The sequence below is a fragment of the Vombatus ursinus genome, unplaced genomic scaffold (assembly GCF_900497805.2).
Source record: "Vombatus ursinus unplaced genomic scaffold, bare-nosed wombat genome assembly UNPS02014821.1, whole genome shotgun sequence".
Classification (NCBI taxonomy): Eukaryota; Metazoa; Chordata; class Mammalia; order Diprotodontia; family Vombatidae; genus Vombatus; species Vombatus ursinus.
This window is the reverse complement of record NW_020954599.1, coordinates 4,064,590-4,085,749: the sequence shown is the minus strand read 5'-3', so window position 1 is coordinate 4,085,749 and position 21,160 is coordinate 4,064,590. Positions and strand designations below refer to the sequence as shown.

The window sequence follows — 21,160 nt, the reverse complement described above, 5'->3', positions numbered from 1 at the left end:
CCCAGGGTTATTGTGAGGATCAAGTGAGATAATTATTGTAAAGCACTTAGCACAGTGCCTGACACTTAGTAAGTGCTATCTAAATATTAACTATTACTACCTTCAGGTGATGGATGGGGCACTGAGTTTTTATGGGGCTCAACTGGGGCCAGAGGAATGCTAAAGGTCACTTATGCTAAAGAGTTAGAGAATTAAATCTCTACCATCCTACCATCTTTTAAGATTAAAAAAAAAACCCTTCTACAACAGTATTTTGGAAATGTATGTATATCAGCATCTTTTGCATTTGGTTTAATGTACTCTTGGAAATCACTAGATGATAATAACAGTAGCTCACATTTACAAAATACTCCTCCCCACAGTCCTATAAAGTAACTATTGCAAGTACTCTTCTCCCTATTTTACAGATGAGGAAACTGCACTCAATTTGTGACAGAGCTGTGATTTGCACTCGAATCTTTAGATTTCAGAACCACCTTTTTTTTTTTTCCCGTGGAAGAAACTGCCTCTCCATCTTATTTTGGTACCAGCTGCATCTAAGTGGAATTTGATAACATCTGTAATTGAGGCTTTTTGTACAGCTCCCAATTATCATTCCTATTATCTGGGATAGATTTACATAGGTAGAGGAGATTTCTACAAGTAACTTTCCCTAGTTTTGAAATCTCAGGTTAGGACCAAAAATAAAAGCCGTGTTTAAATTTTCTTTAGTTCTGCAGGCCAGAAATCAGGGGATGGTCCATTATTCCATTCTGATTCTGTAGCGTGTAGCAGAGATAATCACCGCACATGACCAGATTTTTATCAGCATATGTCTATGTTATAGTTCAACAGTTTAGAGATCAGTGTGAAAACTAGCTAGTAAGTGATGAACATAGATGAACTATCTTTTAAGTCCTTAGATTTTGGCATCTCCCACTTACCAGAGGTTTCATCTACTCTCTCATCCACAATATGGTCCTTTTGATGGACCCATTCACTGTTGCACTTGAAGTAAATCTGGGTGGCCGGGCTGGCTTTGCAGTACAGGTTCACAGGCTTGTTTTTCACAATGTAAGCTTCCTCAGGCTCAATAAGGAAGTGTGGCAGAGGCTCAGGAGGGTCAGATGGAAAAGTTTCTGGCAGCTCATGGAAAAAATCATCATCTGTGAGAATAAAAAAGGAAAAGAAATAGGTGAGTCAGAACATAGTGGCTGTCTTTCAGTTGTTGCTAACATTTAAAAAATGTCATAAGGACTTTAAAAGAAATAGAATGCCATTAGAAGTAAAAAAGCAAGATTTAGATAACGGTCAAAGGACATGATCAGGTAGATTTCAAAGGAAAAAAGCCACGCTATCAACAAATATGTCACTCTCATCAGACTGGCAAAGATAACAAAGGAGGGAAATTACAAATATCAGAGGGGTTATGGGAAAACAGATAGATTAGTAAACCTAGGCAGGTATAGCTTTGGATTAGTCCAATAATTCTGGAAAGCAATTTGGAACTATGTCCCCAGAGTGACTGAACTGTGCATATACTCTGACCTACTTATACCTCTACTAGGCTGATAACTCGAAGAGATCAAAGAAAGAGGAAAAGAACCTATATGTACAAAATACTTGTAGTAGTTATTTTAGTGGTGGCCCCAAACTGGAAACTAAGAGGGTGTCCTCATTTTTGGAGATGACTAAACAAATTACGGTATATGCACGTAATGGATTATTATTGTGTCATAAGAAATGACAACATGAGGGGCAGCTAGGTGGCACAGTGGATAGCGCACCAGCCCTGAAGTCAGGAGGACCTGAGTTAAAATTCGGTCTCAGATCAAACACTTGACACTTACTAGCTGTGTGACCCTGGGCAAGTCACTTAACCCAAATTGCCTTAAAAAAAATGAAATGACAACATTGACAGTTTCTAAGGAAACTACAAAGACTTCTATGAACTGATACAGAGCAACAAGAATAGAACCAGGAGAACTATTTATACAGTGAGGACAACATTATTGAGCAATATCACTTTGAAAGGCTTTAGAATTTTCATCAATGCAACGATAAACCATGAGTCCAAAAGAATGAAGATGAAATATTCCACTTATCTCTTGACAGAGGTGATGACTAATAATGCAGGGTGAGATGCACATATTTAGGCATGACCAATGTGGGAATGTGCTTTGCTTGACTGTATACTTTTATGGTGAAGGTATTTGTATTATTATTTTTCTCTTTCTTTGTGTTATTGCTATTGGAATTGTTCAATTGAGGGGGCTTAGTGGGAGGGGCAAGTTATAAATGCATATAGAATTTATATTTAGGAAAAATAAACAAAGATTTAGTTTGCATTAGAAAAGACCAAGACTAATGCCCAGAGCATATATCTTTATATCTATTTATCTATCTATTTATCATCTATCTCTATATCTAGCTATCACATTCAGGGCAAAGAATTATTGAATCACCTCTTAAATTTATTTTTCAGATTCATATTGAGATCTACTACTTTTTAGAAGGTATTGCTACCTAAGATCTAAGTACCATTCTAATGTTACTTCTACAAACATATCATTCCTTATCATAGAGAGGCAGCATGGCTTTGAGTAGTGGTGTCAAACTCTAATAGAAAAAGATCCCTTCGGGGACATATTGAGTTGGAAAATCACAAATTAACATTATCTACATTGTATTGTATTTTTGTTAAACATTTCCCAATTAAATTTGAGTTTGGTTCTCTTTGAATTTTGTGGTCTACCATGGGGCCCCTGAATTTGACATCTCTGGCAGCATGGATTCTCAAACCAATATCAGAGTCAGAGGGATGTAGTCTTGCCTTTGACAGATAATGACACTGTGACCCTGGCAAGTGATTTATTTTCTCGGAACTCCAGTCAACTTTCTAATACTAGGCATTGTAGAATGGGTGATGAGTGGAAGAAGATTCCTCATCAGGAGTTCTGCGCACCAGTGAAATCACAGTCGCAGTTTCCTTCCCCCAAAGATAATTAATAAAACATTGTTATTATTCAGCTATTGCAAATCTCACTATTAAATTAAAAACTAGACTACAATTATAATTTTTAAAATTAACATGTGTTAAGAATATTATTCTCTACTATTGTGCTATAAGAAATGATGAACAGAATGACTTCAGAAAAACCTGGAAAGACTTGTATGGTTTGATATTGAGTGAAGTGAGCAGAACCAGGAGAACATTATACACAGTAACAGTCACATTGTTCAATGACTAATATTGATAAACTTAAGCCTTCTCAGCAATATAAGGATCTAAGGCATCTACAAAGGCCTCGTGATGGAAAATGCTATCTACATCCAAAGAGAGAACTATGGAGTTTGAATGCAGATCAAAGCATACTATTTGCTATTTTTTTCTTTTGTTGTGTTTTGTTTCCTCTTTCTGGTGGTTCCTCCTATTGGTTCTAATTCTTACCTACAACATCACTAATGTGAAAATATGTTTAATAGGAATGTATATGTATAGCCTACATCAGATTGCACGCCATCTTGGGGAGGGAGGTGGGGAAAGAGGAGGAGAAAAATTTAAAATGCCAAAGCTTATGGAAGTGATTGTTGAGAATTCAAAATAAACTAATTTAAAAAAGAGTATTTATTTATGAGGAATATCCTATGGCCATGTCATAAGTAATTTAGTTGTGTCCAATCTCTCTCTTTTAAAAGTAGGAGACGCTCAGACTTTACAATTTATTCTCCAGATCAATATAGCAGGTTAATTGGTGTTAAGTAGAGTAACTTGTAAAACAAAGTCATGGGACATAGTTATAATTTAGGTTTCATAAACAGGATATCGATTTACTAGAGGCTAAAAGACAAATAATGGCATATGGAGTGTTTCATTACAATATCATTAGAGCTAGGAGCTCATTCTGGTCAATTCTGGTCACTTGTCTGGTTGTTGCTGTCTTTGGAGATGGACATAGGTGAATTGGACTTCTGTCCATAGAATGACCCACCCTGAGTGGCTCCTTTTTATTTATGCTGCTGAACAGTTGTCTGACAGTAATGACTTCTGATCTGTACCAGTCTGTCCTAGAGGAGAAAAAAGTGGCTTCCACTACACTGCAAACAAATTGTCTGCTAAAAGCCGACACGAAGAACACAAACCATCCTAGAGTGAATTCTTAACACACAAATTTAAATGTCATTTCAGCAATGAATTATGGTCATTTTTCTTCTTTGATTTGCTATGCTTCTGTCAGGGCATCATTTCTGCCTCTTTAGTGGTGAGTGCTAAGGCCAAGAGCTGTCAGTTCGCTAAAAAATAACTAGGCTTATTTCTGGTAACAAGACAAAGTCATCCTAAATTATTACATTCTACTCACAATGGGAAAAAGACGAGGGGCAGTAACTATAGACAGATCTATCACCAAGAATCCAGCATCTTGAAGTCCTGTATTTGGTCTCCTGTATTTGGCTTTTTGAAGCACTTATGTATTGTTATATGCAATGATGGACAGTGGTAAATGATCGATAAAACACTAAAAATATCAGACAACATATTGCAGAGAAACAGTCTTCCTTTTCTCGTCTTTTAGAGGATTAAACATACTCTGTATGTTTTCTCTGTGTACACACACGTATGTGTATGTATACCTGTACATTTTAAACATTCATGGAGTACAAGAAGAATTTCTTTGAGTAAAAAAATGGACAAGAAGAGACATTAGTGGATAAAAGAGACAGGTAAGTATATACAAGTGCAGCTTGACCAGCAGATAAATGAAATCTAGCAAAGCCACACATAAATATTAGATTCAGATGAGCAAATGTTGTTTCATTTTTGGTGACTAAAAACATTAAAAAAAATACATAGTTCTGCCAAAGTACAGAGTTTCCGAAATAACTGCTCCCAATTTTTATATTTCCTTAAGAATTAATCATATTTTAATAAAATTTTGAAGTTTTTTAAAAGAATAATGAAAAACAAGAAAAAGATAAAAATTCATTTGTTATTTACTTAAAGTAGTTAGTGTTTCTCATTTTTAGTCTGTTTAATGGAGATGGCCATTTCTAACATTTAAAATTTTAATATCAAAAGGTTACTTTTAGACAATTTTCATGAAATTAATTCTGCTTAGAAAAGACTGCCTTTTAAAAAAACATCTCTCTAGTTCTTAAAAACTGAAAACTTCAATGTTACCTCTTAAATGTTTTTAATATATATTTATTGGATAAATGAATGAATATATTTTTTCTTGATGGTTAATTTCTTTACATCAATACAGCATATTATCTCATTGTTTTCTATATAACTATAGGACATTACCAATCTATGTTTATACGGAGTCCAGGGAATATATACTCAGAAAAGGAGGCAGACCAGAGGGAAAGATAACAGATGGACAGCCCTCTGGGGTCCATGGAATGCAGAAAGACCAATCGGAAGGTCTTCAGTACACTGAAGAGTTCACTTTTTGAGGATTGCTAGGAAGATATGGAAATGAATCACACTGGGTGAGAAAAGTCACTTTGAACAGATGACGATCTATACCACTGGTATTCAGTGTAGATCAGATCATAGATCCAGTTAATTAGTTAACATATAATTAATTAACATAATTAACTTTTGCTTTGTCAATTCAAATTTGTAAATATGGATTTATGTTTCTAATTTTTAACTCAAGTAGAGAACTATGAAGGAAATAGTGTCATAATAGCAAGGATTTATCTAGTGCTCTAAGATTTGCACAGCACTATAAACGTTAACTTATTTTATCCTCATAACAACCCTGGGGGGTAGGTGCAGTTATTGTCACCATTTTACAGATGAAGAAAGGCTGAATGATTTGCCCAGGGTCACACAGCTTGTAAGTGTTTGAGGCAACATTTGAACTGAGGTCTTCCTGACCCCAGGAAGCATTCCATCCATTGTCACTTAGCTCCCTAGAGACCATTCTCTAGACCAAAGATTGGTAGCCTGTGGCATGATACCACAGAGCACATAGATTGATCACTGTCATAACAGCCTTTCCTCATCGCTTATGGGAAAGTCATGTCTTGTTATTCATCCTGATTCATTAAAGGGTGAGCAGGACTCCACACCCTATACCTCCCAAGCAAAGCTGGCACTGTTACAACTGCCTCCCTATACAAGTGCATGCCAGAAGATCAGGTGGGTACTCTACTTCTGAAAAATTTTGGCTCTTGCTCTAAAGAATATGGCATTATTGGCCAATATTCAGATACAGGAATTTAAGCTACAACATGGCGTTCAGCCTTACATAATTTTTATGTTCACTGTCTTCACCTGAAGAAATAAAGAGGTTATTTCATGAACCTTTATAATTCTATGGATATCTTGTGTATTTAACATAATAAAATATCTTATCTTTTTTTGTGCTTTTTATGCTGAGGCAATTGGGGTTGAGTGACTTGCCCAGGGTCACACAGCTAGTGTCAAGTGTCTGAGGCCAGATTTGAACTTAGGTCCTCCTGACTCCGAGACCAGAGCTGAATCCACTGCGCCATCCAGCTGCCCCAAAATAATAAAATAACAGCCTGACAAATTCATCACATTTAGTATTTCGCATCTCTAACCTACATATGTACCATACCTCTACTCTCTGATATTCCCCCTTACTTGAAAAGGGAAGGATGACATTGCAATAGCAGCACGATGGCTGTATTGTTATTAGGTAATTACCTTAGTCGTGACAAAAATTACTTTTGAGATATTTATCTCAGTGGAAGGCTAGAGCTTTCCTTCAGCTTACACACAAACTGTGTGTGTCCAATAAAGTAGGTCAATAGTATACTCCGGTAAATCAAATAATCTAGTTGATGGTTGATGTTAAGTCACAGATGGATTGCCAATTTTCAAAGAGGCATGACACAAGAGTATTACTTAACATTAAAACTATGTGATACAAAAGGCGATCTTTCTTTGATGATTTGGGAGGCATTTTAGAATCTTGTACTGTCTTGTAATATTTTTCATTACTTTCGTTTTCATTATCATTTTGATATAGGCTGATTAACATAATGAGAGAAAATAGAGTTGATTTTCATTAGCCTTATTGGCCTGAGAAAATCAGTGCTGCAATTCATTTTTTCTTTTTACTTGGTGACCTGTGGCAAATGACAAAGTTTTTTTTCAAATTCAATTTTCTCATCTGTAAAGTGGGATAATACTTTATTATGCAAGGATTATAGATTACTTGAGGCTGGAAGGAACCTTCATCGTCATTCCTTTTAAGTTGTGAGGAAATCCATTCTTAAGCCTTATTATTATTATATAACTACTACTATGTGATAAGCTGTTTTGCAAAAGATCACTACTTTATTACCTTTTGGTTTGAAAAAATCAGATTTCAATTACTCACGTAAGAACATATATGTGAATGTATAAGTATGTCTAAACAAAATTGTATAAGAATTATTCTCAAGGCTTGGATTAGAACAAGCATCACTGTGTTCCTCTTGGATGTTTCCTAATTAATTTTCCATTGTTCGGATACCAGATTAGTAAAAATCCATATTATGGACAAATTAACTCTTTCAGGTCATTGGGAGATTATTCAATCCTCACAAACACAGGAAAAAAAAAAAAACCTTCCCCAAATGAGCACATTCCTAAAAACTACCAACTGACTTTTCAATGGTGGGCACTTTTACAACTTGGCCTTGGGCTGAAACTAACGACACCTATAATGAGATCCAAGTTAATGAATGACAAAGGGGTCGGTTCTCAGCTCCCACTGAGGTTAGACTGCAAACCATTAACCAAGTAAAGCACTAACCCATTTTTCACTAGCTGTATCAGTATGTCACAGTCACTTCACACTCTCTCATTCAATAAAACTATTGGAAGCATTCCTTTGTGGGCTTCATAATAGAAACTCAGTTTGTGAACAACAGCCTCAAACCATGAGCTTATTTCTGGTAACATGACAAAGTCATCCTAAATTATTACATTGTGTATAAATGTAGAACCCAGCTGCTGTCATTGATGGCTTTATACTATCTGGACAAAGGACCTGATTAATAAAACTCTGAAACTGGCTTTGCACGTATAATTTATTCAAATTAAGGAAGCAAATTTGCCCAAGTCATTTTTGCGCTATACATTTAATCAAGATTTATTTATATTAGATGTAATACGGAACCTTCTTGACCCCCCTCTGACTCCCCTCTGACTTACCCCTCTGCCTTTCTCACCTTACTAGAAAAGCAAAAGGTGACATTTACATAGTGTTATGACTTTCATTTTGATAATAGATTAAGCTAATACCTTGGTTCCGGGCAGCATTTTCTTAGAGTTTTATATACATGCATATATATCATCTATCTATATCTATATCTATATATCTTGGGGAAACTTTACATATCCTATTCAGTTCTATGTAAGAAGAAAGATTTGTATAGAGTAGCTGTTTCTTTTTTTAAAATTCCCATTCCAATTCTCTACAGGAAAATACTATACTCTGAACATCAATCTGTGAAGCTTGAGGTTTCTAGTTTTATTATCTTATAGCAGGCTTTAATTTTCATCAACTTAATACATGACTCAATATTTCTGAATCACAACACTTAAACTATGATAGCTTATATCATAAAATATAGGACTATTATCTCTTTGTCTGAGACCTGAAACACACTTCAAAAATGGAGCTTGCTTCCAGATGATATCAGAGCAATTTAAGGATGACTGTAAAGCTAATTTTATCTGCTTTTGGCTCTCTCCCCATCCATCCGGCACATAACTCATCGAAAGCAATAGAAATTAACTATTTGTATGAGACCTTGGCTTATTTTTAATGTTTCGATCAAAATGAATTCTGAAAGGATGACTATTGGTCCTTGCTGTGCGGAAAACACATTAGTGCATTCTTCTGTAAGGTAAATGTTGGTACACAGCAGCTAGCAATGACCAGGTTCCACCAAAAACATTCACTAAATCTGTAAGAATTTTTCCTTTTTTTATTTAAAGGAATACCTTCCTAACTACATAATAGAATTTAATGCCATGGCATATATAGTAGCTAATATTTTATTTTAAATATGTTTACTAAAGATAAGCTACAGATAGGCAGCATCATGTGTAGACATATAGACAATATGTGTAGACAGCTTGGAATTCAAGAAGACCCGGGTTCAAATTCTGCCACAAAGACATACCGGCTATGATCCTTTGGAAATTTCAGTTGTACATGCCCTGGACAACTCTTTAATACTGTACGTTAGAGAGGAAGTGCTAATCTGCTCTGGTAGAAGACAGTCTAGTCCCCCCCCCCCCAAGCTAAATGTAGTAAAACCACATTTATTGGACACAATAAGAAATGAGGAATTGCATATTCAATAGTTACTTATTTATCAAACATTTGTAAAGTGTTTACCATGGTGTCTGGCATACAGCAGGTGCTATATAAATACTATTTCCCTCCTTCTTTTCCCTACTATGTGCAATGTACTGTACTATGTTGTGAGGTTACAAAAATAAAACATGACTCAAGCCCTACCTTCCAAGACTTTACATTATACTTGGGGGAGGGTACAGATAAAACATAGGCAACTAATTATAATACAAGGCAGGTTATCATGGAGGCAAAGAAGAGATCTAGGGCAAGTACTCTAGCCAAATTTAAGGAAGGTAAGCCACTTTCACCTGCAAGGATCTGGGAAAGTGGCACATGTGTGGAGGCTTGAAGGGATAGAATTATTCTGAAAGGCAGAGCTAAGAAAGGAGTCATTCCACCCAGGAGGTCTGCACAACTACAAAGAGGTAGGGCATAGCATGGCCATTTGGCTAAAATCTAGTTGTCATGTTTGACTAAGTAATGTTAAAAAAAAAACAAAAACAAAAACAAAAACAAAAACTGGAAAAGTACTTTGGAAGCAGAATGCCTTAAATCCCAAACTAAGAAGTTGACATTTTATCCTAGTTGGAGCACCACTAAAGGTATGGATAATCCTCCGTCTCTCTGGAGATTCTCACCCCCCAAAAAATCCTCAAATATCACATTTATACCTTTGAAAGATGAACATATTTTATTTGTTCTCGTTTTGATCAAAATCTGTCTAAAATGTATTACATGCATCTTTTCTTAATAAAAGAGTATACTGAATAAAATTTATCTTTTTTTGATGATTCAAGAGCATGAAAACATTTAGCCCTTCACTAAATAGTCCCAGACTGCTAGTCGTTGAAGTTTTGTTTTCTGCCTGATTTGGGGGGGGGGTGCATTTTTCTATCTCCCTCCTTGCACTTTTGATTATGTGCTTTCTTTTTGAAGTCCCTCTACCCAGTGAGACTCATCTTCCTGAGTTCAAATCTGGCCTCAGCTGTGTGACCCTGGGTAACTCATTTTACCCTGTTTGCCTCAGTTTCCTCATCTGTAAAATGAGCTGGAGAAGGAAATGGCAAACCACTCCAGTATCTTTGGCAAGGAAACACGATATGGGGTCACAGAGTTGGGTACGACTGCAAGAATCAGACAACGACAGTGTCTTTTAGTTTGCTGTTTTTAATCACTCTATCCACCACCATTTATTAACACATCTATTGCTATGTGCCAGGCACTGAGGATATAAACATAAAAGTGGCACATTCCCTGTCCTCTGCCAGCTTACATTCTAGTAGGATGATACATAATGAATAAAAACATAAATAAAGCATTTATTACATGCAAAGCCCTGTGCTAGGCACTGAGACACAAAGGTAAACAGGAAGCATTTCCAGTCTTCTAGCTGCTTACAATCTAATAAAAGGATACAAAATTTTCACAGATGAAAAGTAAAACATATACAAAAACAAACAAACCTGTACATAAAACCATAACTGTAAATGATTCTGTTGGACAACCACTAAATAATGTGGTAACTAAAGAACATAATCTTGGCTTAATTAATTTTTATAAACCAACACCATCAGATATAGTAAGTTATTGTTTTTATTTTCTAAGAAAACATTTAACTTATTTTTCTGACATTATTTAGACAACACACTTATAACTTGAAATCAGAATTTGAGATCTGGAAGGCACCACACAATTACACTAGATCAGCCCATTCACTTTTCCAGATGAAAGTTCCTGAGGCCCAGGGTCACTGAGGTCACATTAGTGATAGAATTAAGACTAAAACCCAGGTCTTCTGACTCTTGATGGGGAGGCCCCACCCTATTTATGCAACAATGACCTCCTTCCTAGCATAGAGTTCATTAATAGTGAATCAATATGGTTTAGTAATTCCTAGACTTGGAGTAAGGACTCACTTTTGAGATCCCGCCCCAGACAATTACTAACAATAGTCAATTGCTCAAGGTCTCAATTTTGTCTTCTGTAAAATACAGCCAAGGCTACTTTCACTAACTATTTCATGGAGTGGTGAAGAAGAAAGAGCTTTGCAAACCAGAAGGTGCCAAAGGTTGTAAGTACTGATCAGTCAGTTAATGCATAAGCATTTATTAGGCACCTACTGTGTGCCAGGAACTATGCCAAACACTGGACATACAAAGAAAGGCAGAAGATTTCATTTTCCTTTTAAAGGGCTTAATTTATCCTTTTAGAATATCAGAAGGTTTTACTGACATGAAAACTGACAATCTTAAACAAAACAATCTGAGTGTTAATTTATGCATAAATGACCAATTTATGTATGGCGAGTAGTTAATAACTAAAAAAGAATGAATGAAATTGCCAGACATCTTTTTTCAGGTAATATCCGCATGAAACAATATTTCCAAACTTAATTTTCTTGGTTTCCAGTTGTTTCCACATTTTGAATCATTGGTCTACTACCTTTTAGCAAGGTCACATCAGAGAAGAAAGTTTGAGTCTGGGTGTGATTTTATTTTGTTTGGAAAATGCCCCTAATTACAAGAAGAGAAATGTTTTGAAACAATGACCTTGATTAAGTATTTTGTGGATCAGAGCTATTCTCAAAGTCAAGGAATTAATCCTTCTTTCCTATGCAAGAGCGACTGCAGTATGCAGGGAGTGGGGAGTCTCATTTTACTTCATATAACCTTTCTCACCAGAAAATCAAAAGCAGAACGGGAGATGTTTTGTGAAAGAAATAATATTCAAAAACATCTCAACTACCTGTAGACTTTTTCAGCGAAGGATAAAGAATAAAAAGTCACATTTGCATAGCACTTTGTAATTTCTAAAAGGCTTTCATATTTATTATCTCATTGTAATCCTCCCAATAACCCTGTGAGACAGTGAAGGAGATGTTTTCATCCTCATTTTATAGATTACAAACCTGAGACTCAGAGAGTTTAAGTGATTTGTCTGATTTTGTGTAGCTAAAAAGTAGAGAAATAAAGATGCAAATCCAGATCTTCTAAGTCTACCACAACCAAAGGTGTGCTGGTAAATATTTAACAACCAGCTTTTTTTTTTTTTGGAGGGGGGAATGTATGTGCAGAACACTTTTAAGTTTTATCTGTATTATTAACCTTTTCTCCCATCACTCTCTTAAGTCTAGAAATCAACAAAACAATAAATCAAACCCTGATTTGTAGCATTTGTCAATTTCTAAGTTGTAAATTCTCACACTGAAAATTTAAGAGCCAGTACCAGCACCACTGACTGTAGCTACCCAGCACTACAGAACTGTCACCTCAATACATCATTCAACTGATAGGGAACAGAAATGTGTGTGTGTGTGTGTGTGTGTGTGTGTGTGTGTGTGTGTGTGAGTGACAGAGAGAGACAGACAGAGACAGAGAGAGAAATCCTCACTAGAGTGAATGAGATTAAACTTAGAAGAACTCAGGATGACAACAGAAGTGATCACAGCAGTGATTACTGTGAAACTTTAGGTTTCTAATGGAGAAAACTTTAGAAAAAAATAGGAAAATGCTGAAGAAGGCAGATAGTGATATTTTCAAGGTTAATTTTTCTCAAATGTTCAGAAATTAAAAAAAAAGATATCCAGATTAAGTATCCAGATCCAAAAATTAAAGGATTTTGTAGCAGACATGCATGCGGTGAAATTCTGGTCAGAGTTTCTCACAAACTATGGAGTCTACTTTAAGGAATTTGCTTAAGTTATTTTGGAGTAAGAAACTTATTCCTTATAATATGTAGCATGGGTAATTAATAACATGTCTAGAAAACAAAAATAGATGTGAGAATTCATTTGTGAGAAAGAAGTTGTTCATTTGGGCATTTTAGAAGGGGAAAATCTATTTCTTGGGCTAATGTAAAAGTAAAATTACCCAACTCTTCATATTTTGGCTTACATTTACACTGCTGGCTCTAGGGAATGCAAAGGGCATTTGGGCTTTAAAGAATAAAATATTGGAGTTGTGAAACAGTGTGAATTTGAATCATAAGTATCTTTTTGAGTATATAGAGAAAACTTAGAGATGTCTATGCTAGAAGGCTATCAAAATAATAGAGAAGAAATGGATTACCCCCATTTTCCCACTTAACTTCTTTTAAAATATTAAACATTTTTTTCCATCACACATAGTAGATGTGTAAGAAACATGTTTTCTATGGAAGTGAATTGACTTAAGAGTCTGGGTATTTCTGCCAGTGGATATGTAAATGGTGTCTGGGCCCCTTGGGTAGCATAAATGTCATCCCAACTCCCCATCAAGGGTAAGAGAAGACTTATGCTTATCTTTAATTTTACTAAATACTTTACTAAATGTGAGTTTCACATAAAACTTTTCTTGTCAAAACTCTAACATTTTTCTTATTAGATAGGTCTTCCTTTGATAGTATTATACAAAATTAGAGTAATGTGTGTATTTAACATAAAGAGAAGTAAAATGTAAGATAGCATGCTAAAGTGGCAAAGGAATGTTCTAGATAATGTGGAATAATAATAATAATAATATAAAAAATAATCTGGAAAAAATTGAGAAAGAGAATACTTCCAGGTGGTCTTATTGCTATATACAATATACATTGGAATTTTAAGATAGCTTTACCAAAGATTTACTCAGGTATGGTGTATAGGGGAAAACTTGTGATCAGAAGAACATAAAGGGAAGCTAGGTGGCACAGTGATTAGAGCACTGGCCCTGCATTCAGGAGGACCTGAGTTCAAATTCGGCCTCAGATACATAACACTTACTAGTTGGATGACCCTGGGCAAGTCACTTAACCCCATTTCCTAGCCCCCCCCAAAAAAGAATTATTAAAAAAAGAAGAACATAAAGATCCTAAATCTAGAACTGAGAGGGGTCTCTGAGATCATCTAGTCCCACCTCCCCATTTGGCAGATGGGAGCACTGAGGCCCATGGTGTTTAAGTGACTCACCCATGCACACATCAGAAGTGTGATTTGAACCTACGGTTCCAGAGTCAGTGCTCTTATGGCCCAGTGGCTCTTTCGGAGAGTTCAACTACTATTCTTCCATAATTAACTTTTAAAGATAATAGAATAGATGGCAAAGGTTTGAGTTACCTGCAACAGAAGCCTGGATTGGTGAGAGTGTACCATTTCTCCACCAGCTGCCATTAGTATTCATCATGGCTGACACCAGGTCAGCCCATTATTAGACCTCCAAGCAGCAGTATTTCCTACTCAGTGCAAGGCTTCACTTTTCTTTGACACATTAGCCCTGGATTTGCTTCGGGCTCTTGACCCTTTCCCTACCCCCTTTAACCCTGATAACTAATTAAAGCTGGACAAGGCTTAGGATAAAATAGTTTTGGTTATATCTATTCATTCCAGAGCCCCCTTTGGGCCTTCTTTGTCATTTAGAACACAGCTTGCCCTATTTACAAGGAGTTGAAAGGGGAGAGTTATTTGTATAAGATGAAAAAAAACCCTTTTCAAGACCTAAATCTACCTTGACACTCCAGATAAAGACTGCATTTTGTAACATCTCAAAGGCTCTGGCACAAATGAAATTGTATTTTACAGAAGCCTAAAAATAAGCATCCACATTGTTCTAAAACTCTGGTATACTTCAAAGACAATTAACCTTTTTAGAAGAGGAAATAATATATTTAAGGTAACCTTGAATTTTATTTTATGATTAAATTCTCAACCGACATACATTTATTAAGGACCCATTTTGGGCTAGTCATTGTGCTAAGTGCTGGGGATACAAGTATGAAAGTAATACACTTGTGCTCTCAAGGAATTTTCATACAAAATGTATACAATATGTTCATAAACAAGTAGACTGTTGTTGTTCATTTGTGTCCAATTTTTTGTGACCCCATGGACCATACTCTCCATGGGGTTTTCTTGGCCAAGATACTGGAATGGTTTATCATTTCCTTCTCCAATGGATTAAGGCAAACAGAGTCACACAGCTAGTAAGTGTGTGAGGTTATATTTGAACTCAGATATTCCTGACTCCCGGCCCAGCACTCTATCCACTGTACCACCTTGCCCTTCCCCCACCCAAATATTTGGTTTCTACCCCACTCTTTTCATCTAGCTGCCTGTAGTTGTTTTGTTTTGTTTGTTGTTTGTCCTTCATTCTCTGACATCAGGAGGGTGACATCATGATTTGCAAGTGAATTGGATTTAAGTGAGACAAGCACCTCACTTTCTCCTCAGGAGCCATCTGGGTCTAGTGGCCAGATATAGATCAGGGGGACTATCCTGGATGCAGTGGGAGACCTTGGCCTGTAGTAGGTTACATACAAATAAATACCCAGTAATGGAAATGAGGGACCGCATTACTCGGGGGTTTTGGGGGGGGATCAAGAAAAGCAGTGAAGTTTGAGCTGAGCATAGAGGGAAGTAGGGATACAGAGAGGAAGAAATAATATGGGAAAGCATTCCATACATCATGAATGACTTGAATGAAAACAAAGAAATAGGAGACAGAATGTATTGTTTGGGAAAATAGCAAAAGAAATACTCAGCATTGGTGAGAACGTAGAGTGCATGTGGGAGAGGAATGGGTACTCATCCTAGAAAGATAGGCTTGGAGCCAGACTATGAAAGTCTCCAGATGCCAGAGGAGTTTGTATTTTATCTTGAGGGAAATTGTGTGTGTGTGTGTGGGGGGGGGGGGGGGGGGGGGGGGGGGGGGGGTGGGGGGGGGGGGGGGGGGGGGTGGGTGTGTGTGTGTGTGTGTGTGTGTGTGTGTGTGTGAGAGAGAGAGAGAGAGAGAGAGAGAGAGAGAGAGAGAGAGAGAGAGTTGAAGGCATAATTTGTGGTGTAATAAAACAATGTACTTTTTCTTTAAAAAAATCTATTTTGTCAGAAGAGGTAGTGTGTGGACAATAGCACTATATTGTTTTTCAAAAGTTGGAAACAACAGTGGATTGATTTCAGGGTTCACCACAGGACTGGGCAATGTAGCAGATCTTAAATGTCCTTTGGAAAAAGAATAAATTTGTAGAGTTTTTCAAGACTTCATGAAGGCTTGATAAATTGCAGTATTTAGTTACTCCTTTCCTCCTCTGGTGACTAGTTTCATCCACTCCCCCTTGCTAAGTCAAACTGATTTGTGGTTTTCTCATGCCCCATTTTTCTCCCAATTTCCTTAAACAAGCAGGGCAATTTCAAAGCAGCCCTCAACTCTCACCTCTCCCTCTGACTAGGTTCAACTAAAGTTCTTGTGAATGCATTATAGTCCATTCCTTTAAGACTTTCACAGAAACTGAATCAGACAACAACAACAAAATGTTGATGAAAAGGAAATGATGCAGTCCTGGGAAGGTGAGGATTCCCAGAGCTATGAATTCTTGACAAGCTCATGTTCATTTTGTGCTGGTATTGGCAGATCTGGCTATCTTTGGCTCTCTGAAGGACACACTGTCCCTTGTCCCTTCACTCAACCCACCACTCTCCTCACCCCAAAATCAGCACAATCTATATATCAAAAAACAAACAAATAAACCAAAAAAAAAAAACCCAACAACCCCAAAATCTCCATAAAGGTCAACTGAGTGAATTTTTTCTTAAAACCTGATTATTCCTGCCTCAGCATAGAATTCCCTGGAAGTATTTTAGATGTATATTATGTCTAGTAGGAAAATTAACTTGCTTCTCTTTAGGAATTAGTAAATCAGATTGCTTTTTAAATTAAAAAAATACTCATGAGTTTTACCACTATTATTACTAATAAAGGCATTATTTAGGCTCTTTTGTTCTCATCTCCTTATTATGACGAGTGTTTTGCAAACCTCTGTATAAAATTCTTATTATCAATGTCAATGTCAATTCTGCTGTCCATTACCCATGTTTCAAGACCAATTACTTGTACAAATAGTTCAGGAGTAAGTTGTTTCAATTGTATGCCATGTGATTTTCATATTATTATTATTTCTTCTGGCTGTTAATGCTGCTCTTTGCTCTGACAAGTTGGTAGTCTGACTGTACAGACAACTGATTATAGTGACTCCCTCTTTGAACTTTCTAGTTATTCCAAGATAACCATGGTGAATAATTTTAAAAGCAGCCCTTTCTTTTAGTGTTCTAAGTGCTTCTATTGACTGTCCTTAGTATCTACTAAGGCATATCAATCTTGATATATGTTTTTACTTTGCCCAGGTAATGCTTTTACTCTCCTGGGTTTCACACAGACAGGCTGCACTAGTCAGCAATAACTTTCTTTGTTCTTTCTGTTTTCTCTATTTTTTTTTTTGGTTACCCTTTCTGAGAATGTATTTTGTTATAGTTTTCATGTTTAACAACTTTTTAAACTGTTCCTTTTTCTACTTTCTATTTCCTGGGAATTTTTGATCCATGCTTGTGCCTTAACAACAACTTCTTCTCTTTCTTTCTTTCTTTCTTTCTTTCTTTCTTTCTTTCTTTCTTTCTCTTTTTCTTCCTTTCTTTCTTTCTTCCTCCTTTTTCTGTTCCTCATCCTTTTCCTCTTTGTTCTCCTCCTCCTCTTTTTCTTCTTCCTCCTCCTCCACTTTGCATTATTCTTCCTTTATATTCCATGTCTATATCTTGCCTAAAGAACTTAGCCAAATGTACGCTCAAAGTTGTCTATGCATTCCATATTTTTTCTCTCTAAAAAAAAAAAAAGCTGTAAGATCATAATATATCTAAAGCTAGAAGGAATCTCAGAGTCCAGCTAGCCCAAATATCTCATTTTACAGATGGGAAAACTGAGAACCAGGGAGATAAAAGGAGTAGTTCAGGGTTATAGAGGGAGTGCAAAAGAAAGGATTTAAACACAGTTCCTCTGATACCAGGGCCAGGGTCTTTCTACTGTGTCACAATGATATCCACTGAAGCTCTCTTAATAAGAAGCCAGAATAACTTTGAAAAAAAAACACCTCCCTTTTTGCTCTTTGAATTCTTTTTGAAGTTCATTGAAGTGTCTTTTTTGTTTTCTTTCAAACTAGCTACAGAACAAGGTTATGTGGAAGGACTGTGTTGGCAGTGTCTTACAACACTTGGCTTTTGGCTAACTGGGAGATGCTGCAATAGTTGGGTGGGTGGGTGGGTGAAAATGTGTTTGAGAGGGAAACAGCTGATCTTTCCAAATAAGGTAGATATGTGAAGTCTGGAGAAAAGTGAATGAAACTCTCAAATAAATTATGTTAAGTTCCCAGAGCCTGAGGCTGCAAATGGTTCCACCTCACTGAGACCAGCATTGGGGCTGAAGGCATGGAGTTGCATCTCTGCCAATCAAGGAATCGTGCCAGGGAATAATGAGGGAAGCTGATCACCCTTAAAGCCAGTAAGTGTTCTTCCTTGCTCCAAATGTTCTCCTTGGCTGTTACATTTATGAACTGAACTCAATCTCTGCCCCACTACGTGTGTGCTCTGGTTAAATCGATTGTGTGCCAAACAAACAGGTTTGTACTTCAGAAACCCCATTTAAGTCTAGCTGGACTTGCTTGGCAACATTTGAATTTAAAGCTACCAGATCACAGTAGCATCAGTAAATCAAGCATCTGCAAACATAAAAGGTTATGTTTCATGATTGCAGTAGACTTTGGGCATTGGAAGACACAGAATGTCAACCTAATTGGCAAAGAAAGTAAAACATTTACACTTCAAAGATCACTTATGACAGTTTACTTTTGCACTGCTACCCAAGCAATAATACTTTATTTTAAGTGGCAAAATCATACTAGAAGTAAATTCGTGTCCAAATTAAACCAACAGCTGTGTGTTTTGATAGTGATTAATATCCATGCTATATAGGAAGCTTAGCTTTTTAGTTTGTTATATCCATAGGGGGGAAGAAGTAGTCATTTGGTAAGATGTCTACTCTGAACTAATGCTAACTCTGCTCACTGTTTATCTAAAAATGGGTAGTATAAACTCCTTAGGGAGTCAATGCTGAAATGCCCCATTTAATAGCCAATGGGAGATGAACATTGCCTGACCTGCAGAAATACTCTTCCTAGGTTTCTAAGGCTATCTCTAGGACTTGGTGAACTAATCATTGCATCTCCCTACCTTCCATATTCAGAATCTGAAAATGACCTCTTTCAATGGATGAGCACGGGCTGCATGTCTCTTTGAAACGCATTTGCTGACGTCAGCCTGCTTTCTATTCTTCGTATCTATCATTTCATCTCATCTCCACCTCTTTGTAGATTGTCCTCCCGTGCATGAGATTAACTCCCTGCTCACCTCCACCTCTTAGAATTCCTAGCTTCCTTCAAAGCTCGGTTCAAATGTTGCCTTCTTCAGGATAGGCCTTTCTTGGTCCCACTAGCTGTTAATACCTTTCCCCAAATTACTTAATACTTATCCTGTATATACTTTGTATGTACACATGTGAATGCATGCATGCATGTGTTTGTGCATGTATATATGCATGCATGCATGTATGTGTGTATCTGCTATTTCTCCTGAAAGAATATAAACTCCACGAGGGCAGAGACTCTTTCTGCTTCATCTTTTATCCCTCATATCTTGGCACACAATAAGTGCTTAATAAATGCTTATTGATTAATGATAGCACATATTATAGACATGGCTCTAATGCTGGCAATCTTTTAGGCTTGGTGTTGGGATGAAATGAGACACTCAGGGATCACTGAATATCTAACAAAGGAGTAGGTTTAATTTGCCCTAACATAGAATAAGTCAAAGCTTAGTAAAATAAATTGACCAGACAAATTGATGAAACAAATAAGTCATACGTGAGAGGAGAAGAATCAGGGTATCTCTGTAAAATCGTTAAGCTGCAAGGTCTTAAGGAAGGTGGTAAGCTGTAAATAGATACAAGTAGTTTGCAAATGGCTTTTTACTGAGCTAGTAAGTTGAAAATTTGCACTGCCATTTCAGTTTGTAGTTTGTCCTTAGAAATGTGCATTTGTCTACAAGTTATAATATGTTCATTCATCAATGTAGCAAATAGGAATGCTTAATTAATCATAATAGATTTTTAAAGGATGCATATATTTTAGGGTTCCTACTGTTTCTGAACTGGGTCAATAAAGCTTTTCCATGAGATCCTACAGTCAAAGTGAAAGACTATATATATCTATATATCTATATATATGTATATGTATATGTATGTATGTATATAATTACAATTAACTAGTTTGATGTCTCAATTTTTCCTCAGTTACACTCACAGTGATTAAATACTTTTGATCTAATTATATCCCATTTCTTCCTTTGTTTCCCCAGCTAAGTACTATTAGGCCTGCCCTAGAGTATAATATAACTTCTAGCCCTATACTTCCTGTTAAATTTCATCTTTTATTATTCTTCTAAAAAGAATTTTCAATTCTTTTTGGGTCTAGTTAGCCATTGTCCCTGAAGTGGGCTACGTCCATTCCTCTTCCTAAGTCCTTGCTCTTTCTAGCATTATATCTTCTTTATTCTTTCCTCCCACAGAAATATCCATTTTTAGGGCTTTCCTCAAGTTTCAGATGATTAATAATAACAGCCAGCATTCATATATATATATATTATATATATGTATATATGTACACACAGACACATACTTGCATATGTGTGTGTGTGTATGTATCTTTAAGGTTTACACACTTGTTTTTTTTCCTTCTGAAAGAATATAAGTTCTATGAGGGCAGGAGCTCTTTCAGTTTTGTCTTTTTATTCCTCACATCTGAATGGTTCTTGGCACATAGTAAGTGCTTGATAAATACTCTTTTTAATTTTTCATCTATAAATATCTCATTTTATCCACGCAACAAGCCTGAGAAGTAGGTGCTATTGTTATTCCCATTTTACAGATGAAGAAACTGAAAGAGACAGAGGTTAAGTGATTTATCAAGGGTCAAATTGCTTACTGGGACTGTTCAAGGCCACACATGAACTCAGGTTT

At 36.4% G+C, this 21,160-nt stretch overlaps 1 protein-coding gene across 1 annotated transcript in view; it reads right to left on the bottom strand.

Annotated features, from left to right (window-relative positions):
* UNC5C (unc-5 netrin receptor C) overlaps nucleotides 1-21,160 on the bottom strand; it is a 391,452-nt gene that overhangs the window by 165,789 nt on the left and 204,503 nt on the right. Inside the window, exon 2 of the mRNA XM_027837574.1 lies at nucleotides 924-1,145. Coding sequence (XP_027693375.1) covers nucleotides 924-1,145 — 222 coding nt within the window. The remainder of the gene's footprint in view (nucleotides 1-923; nucleotides 1,146-21,160) is intronic.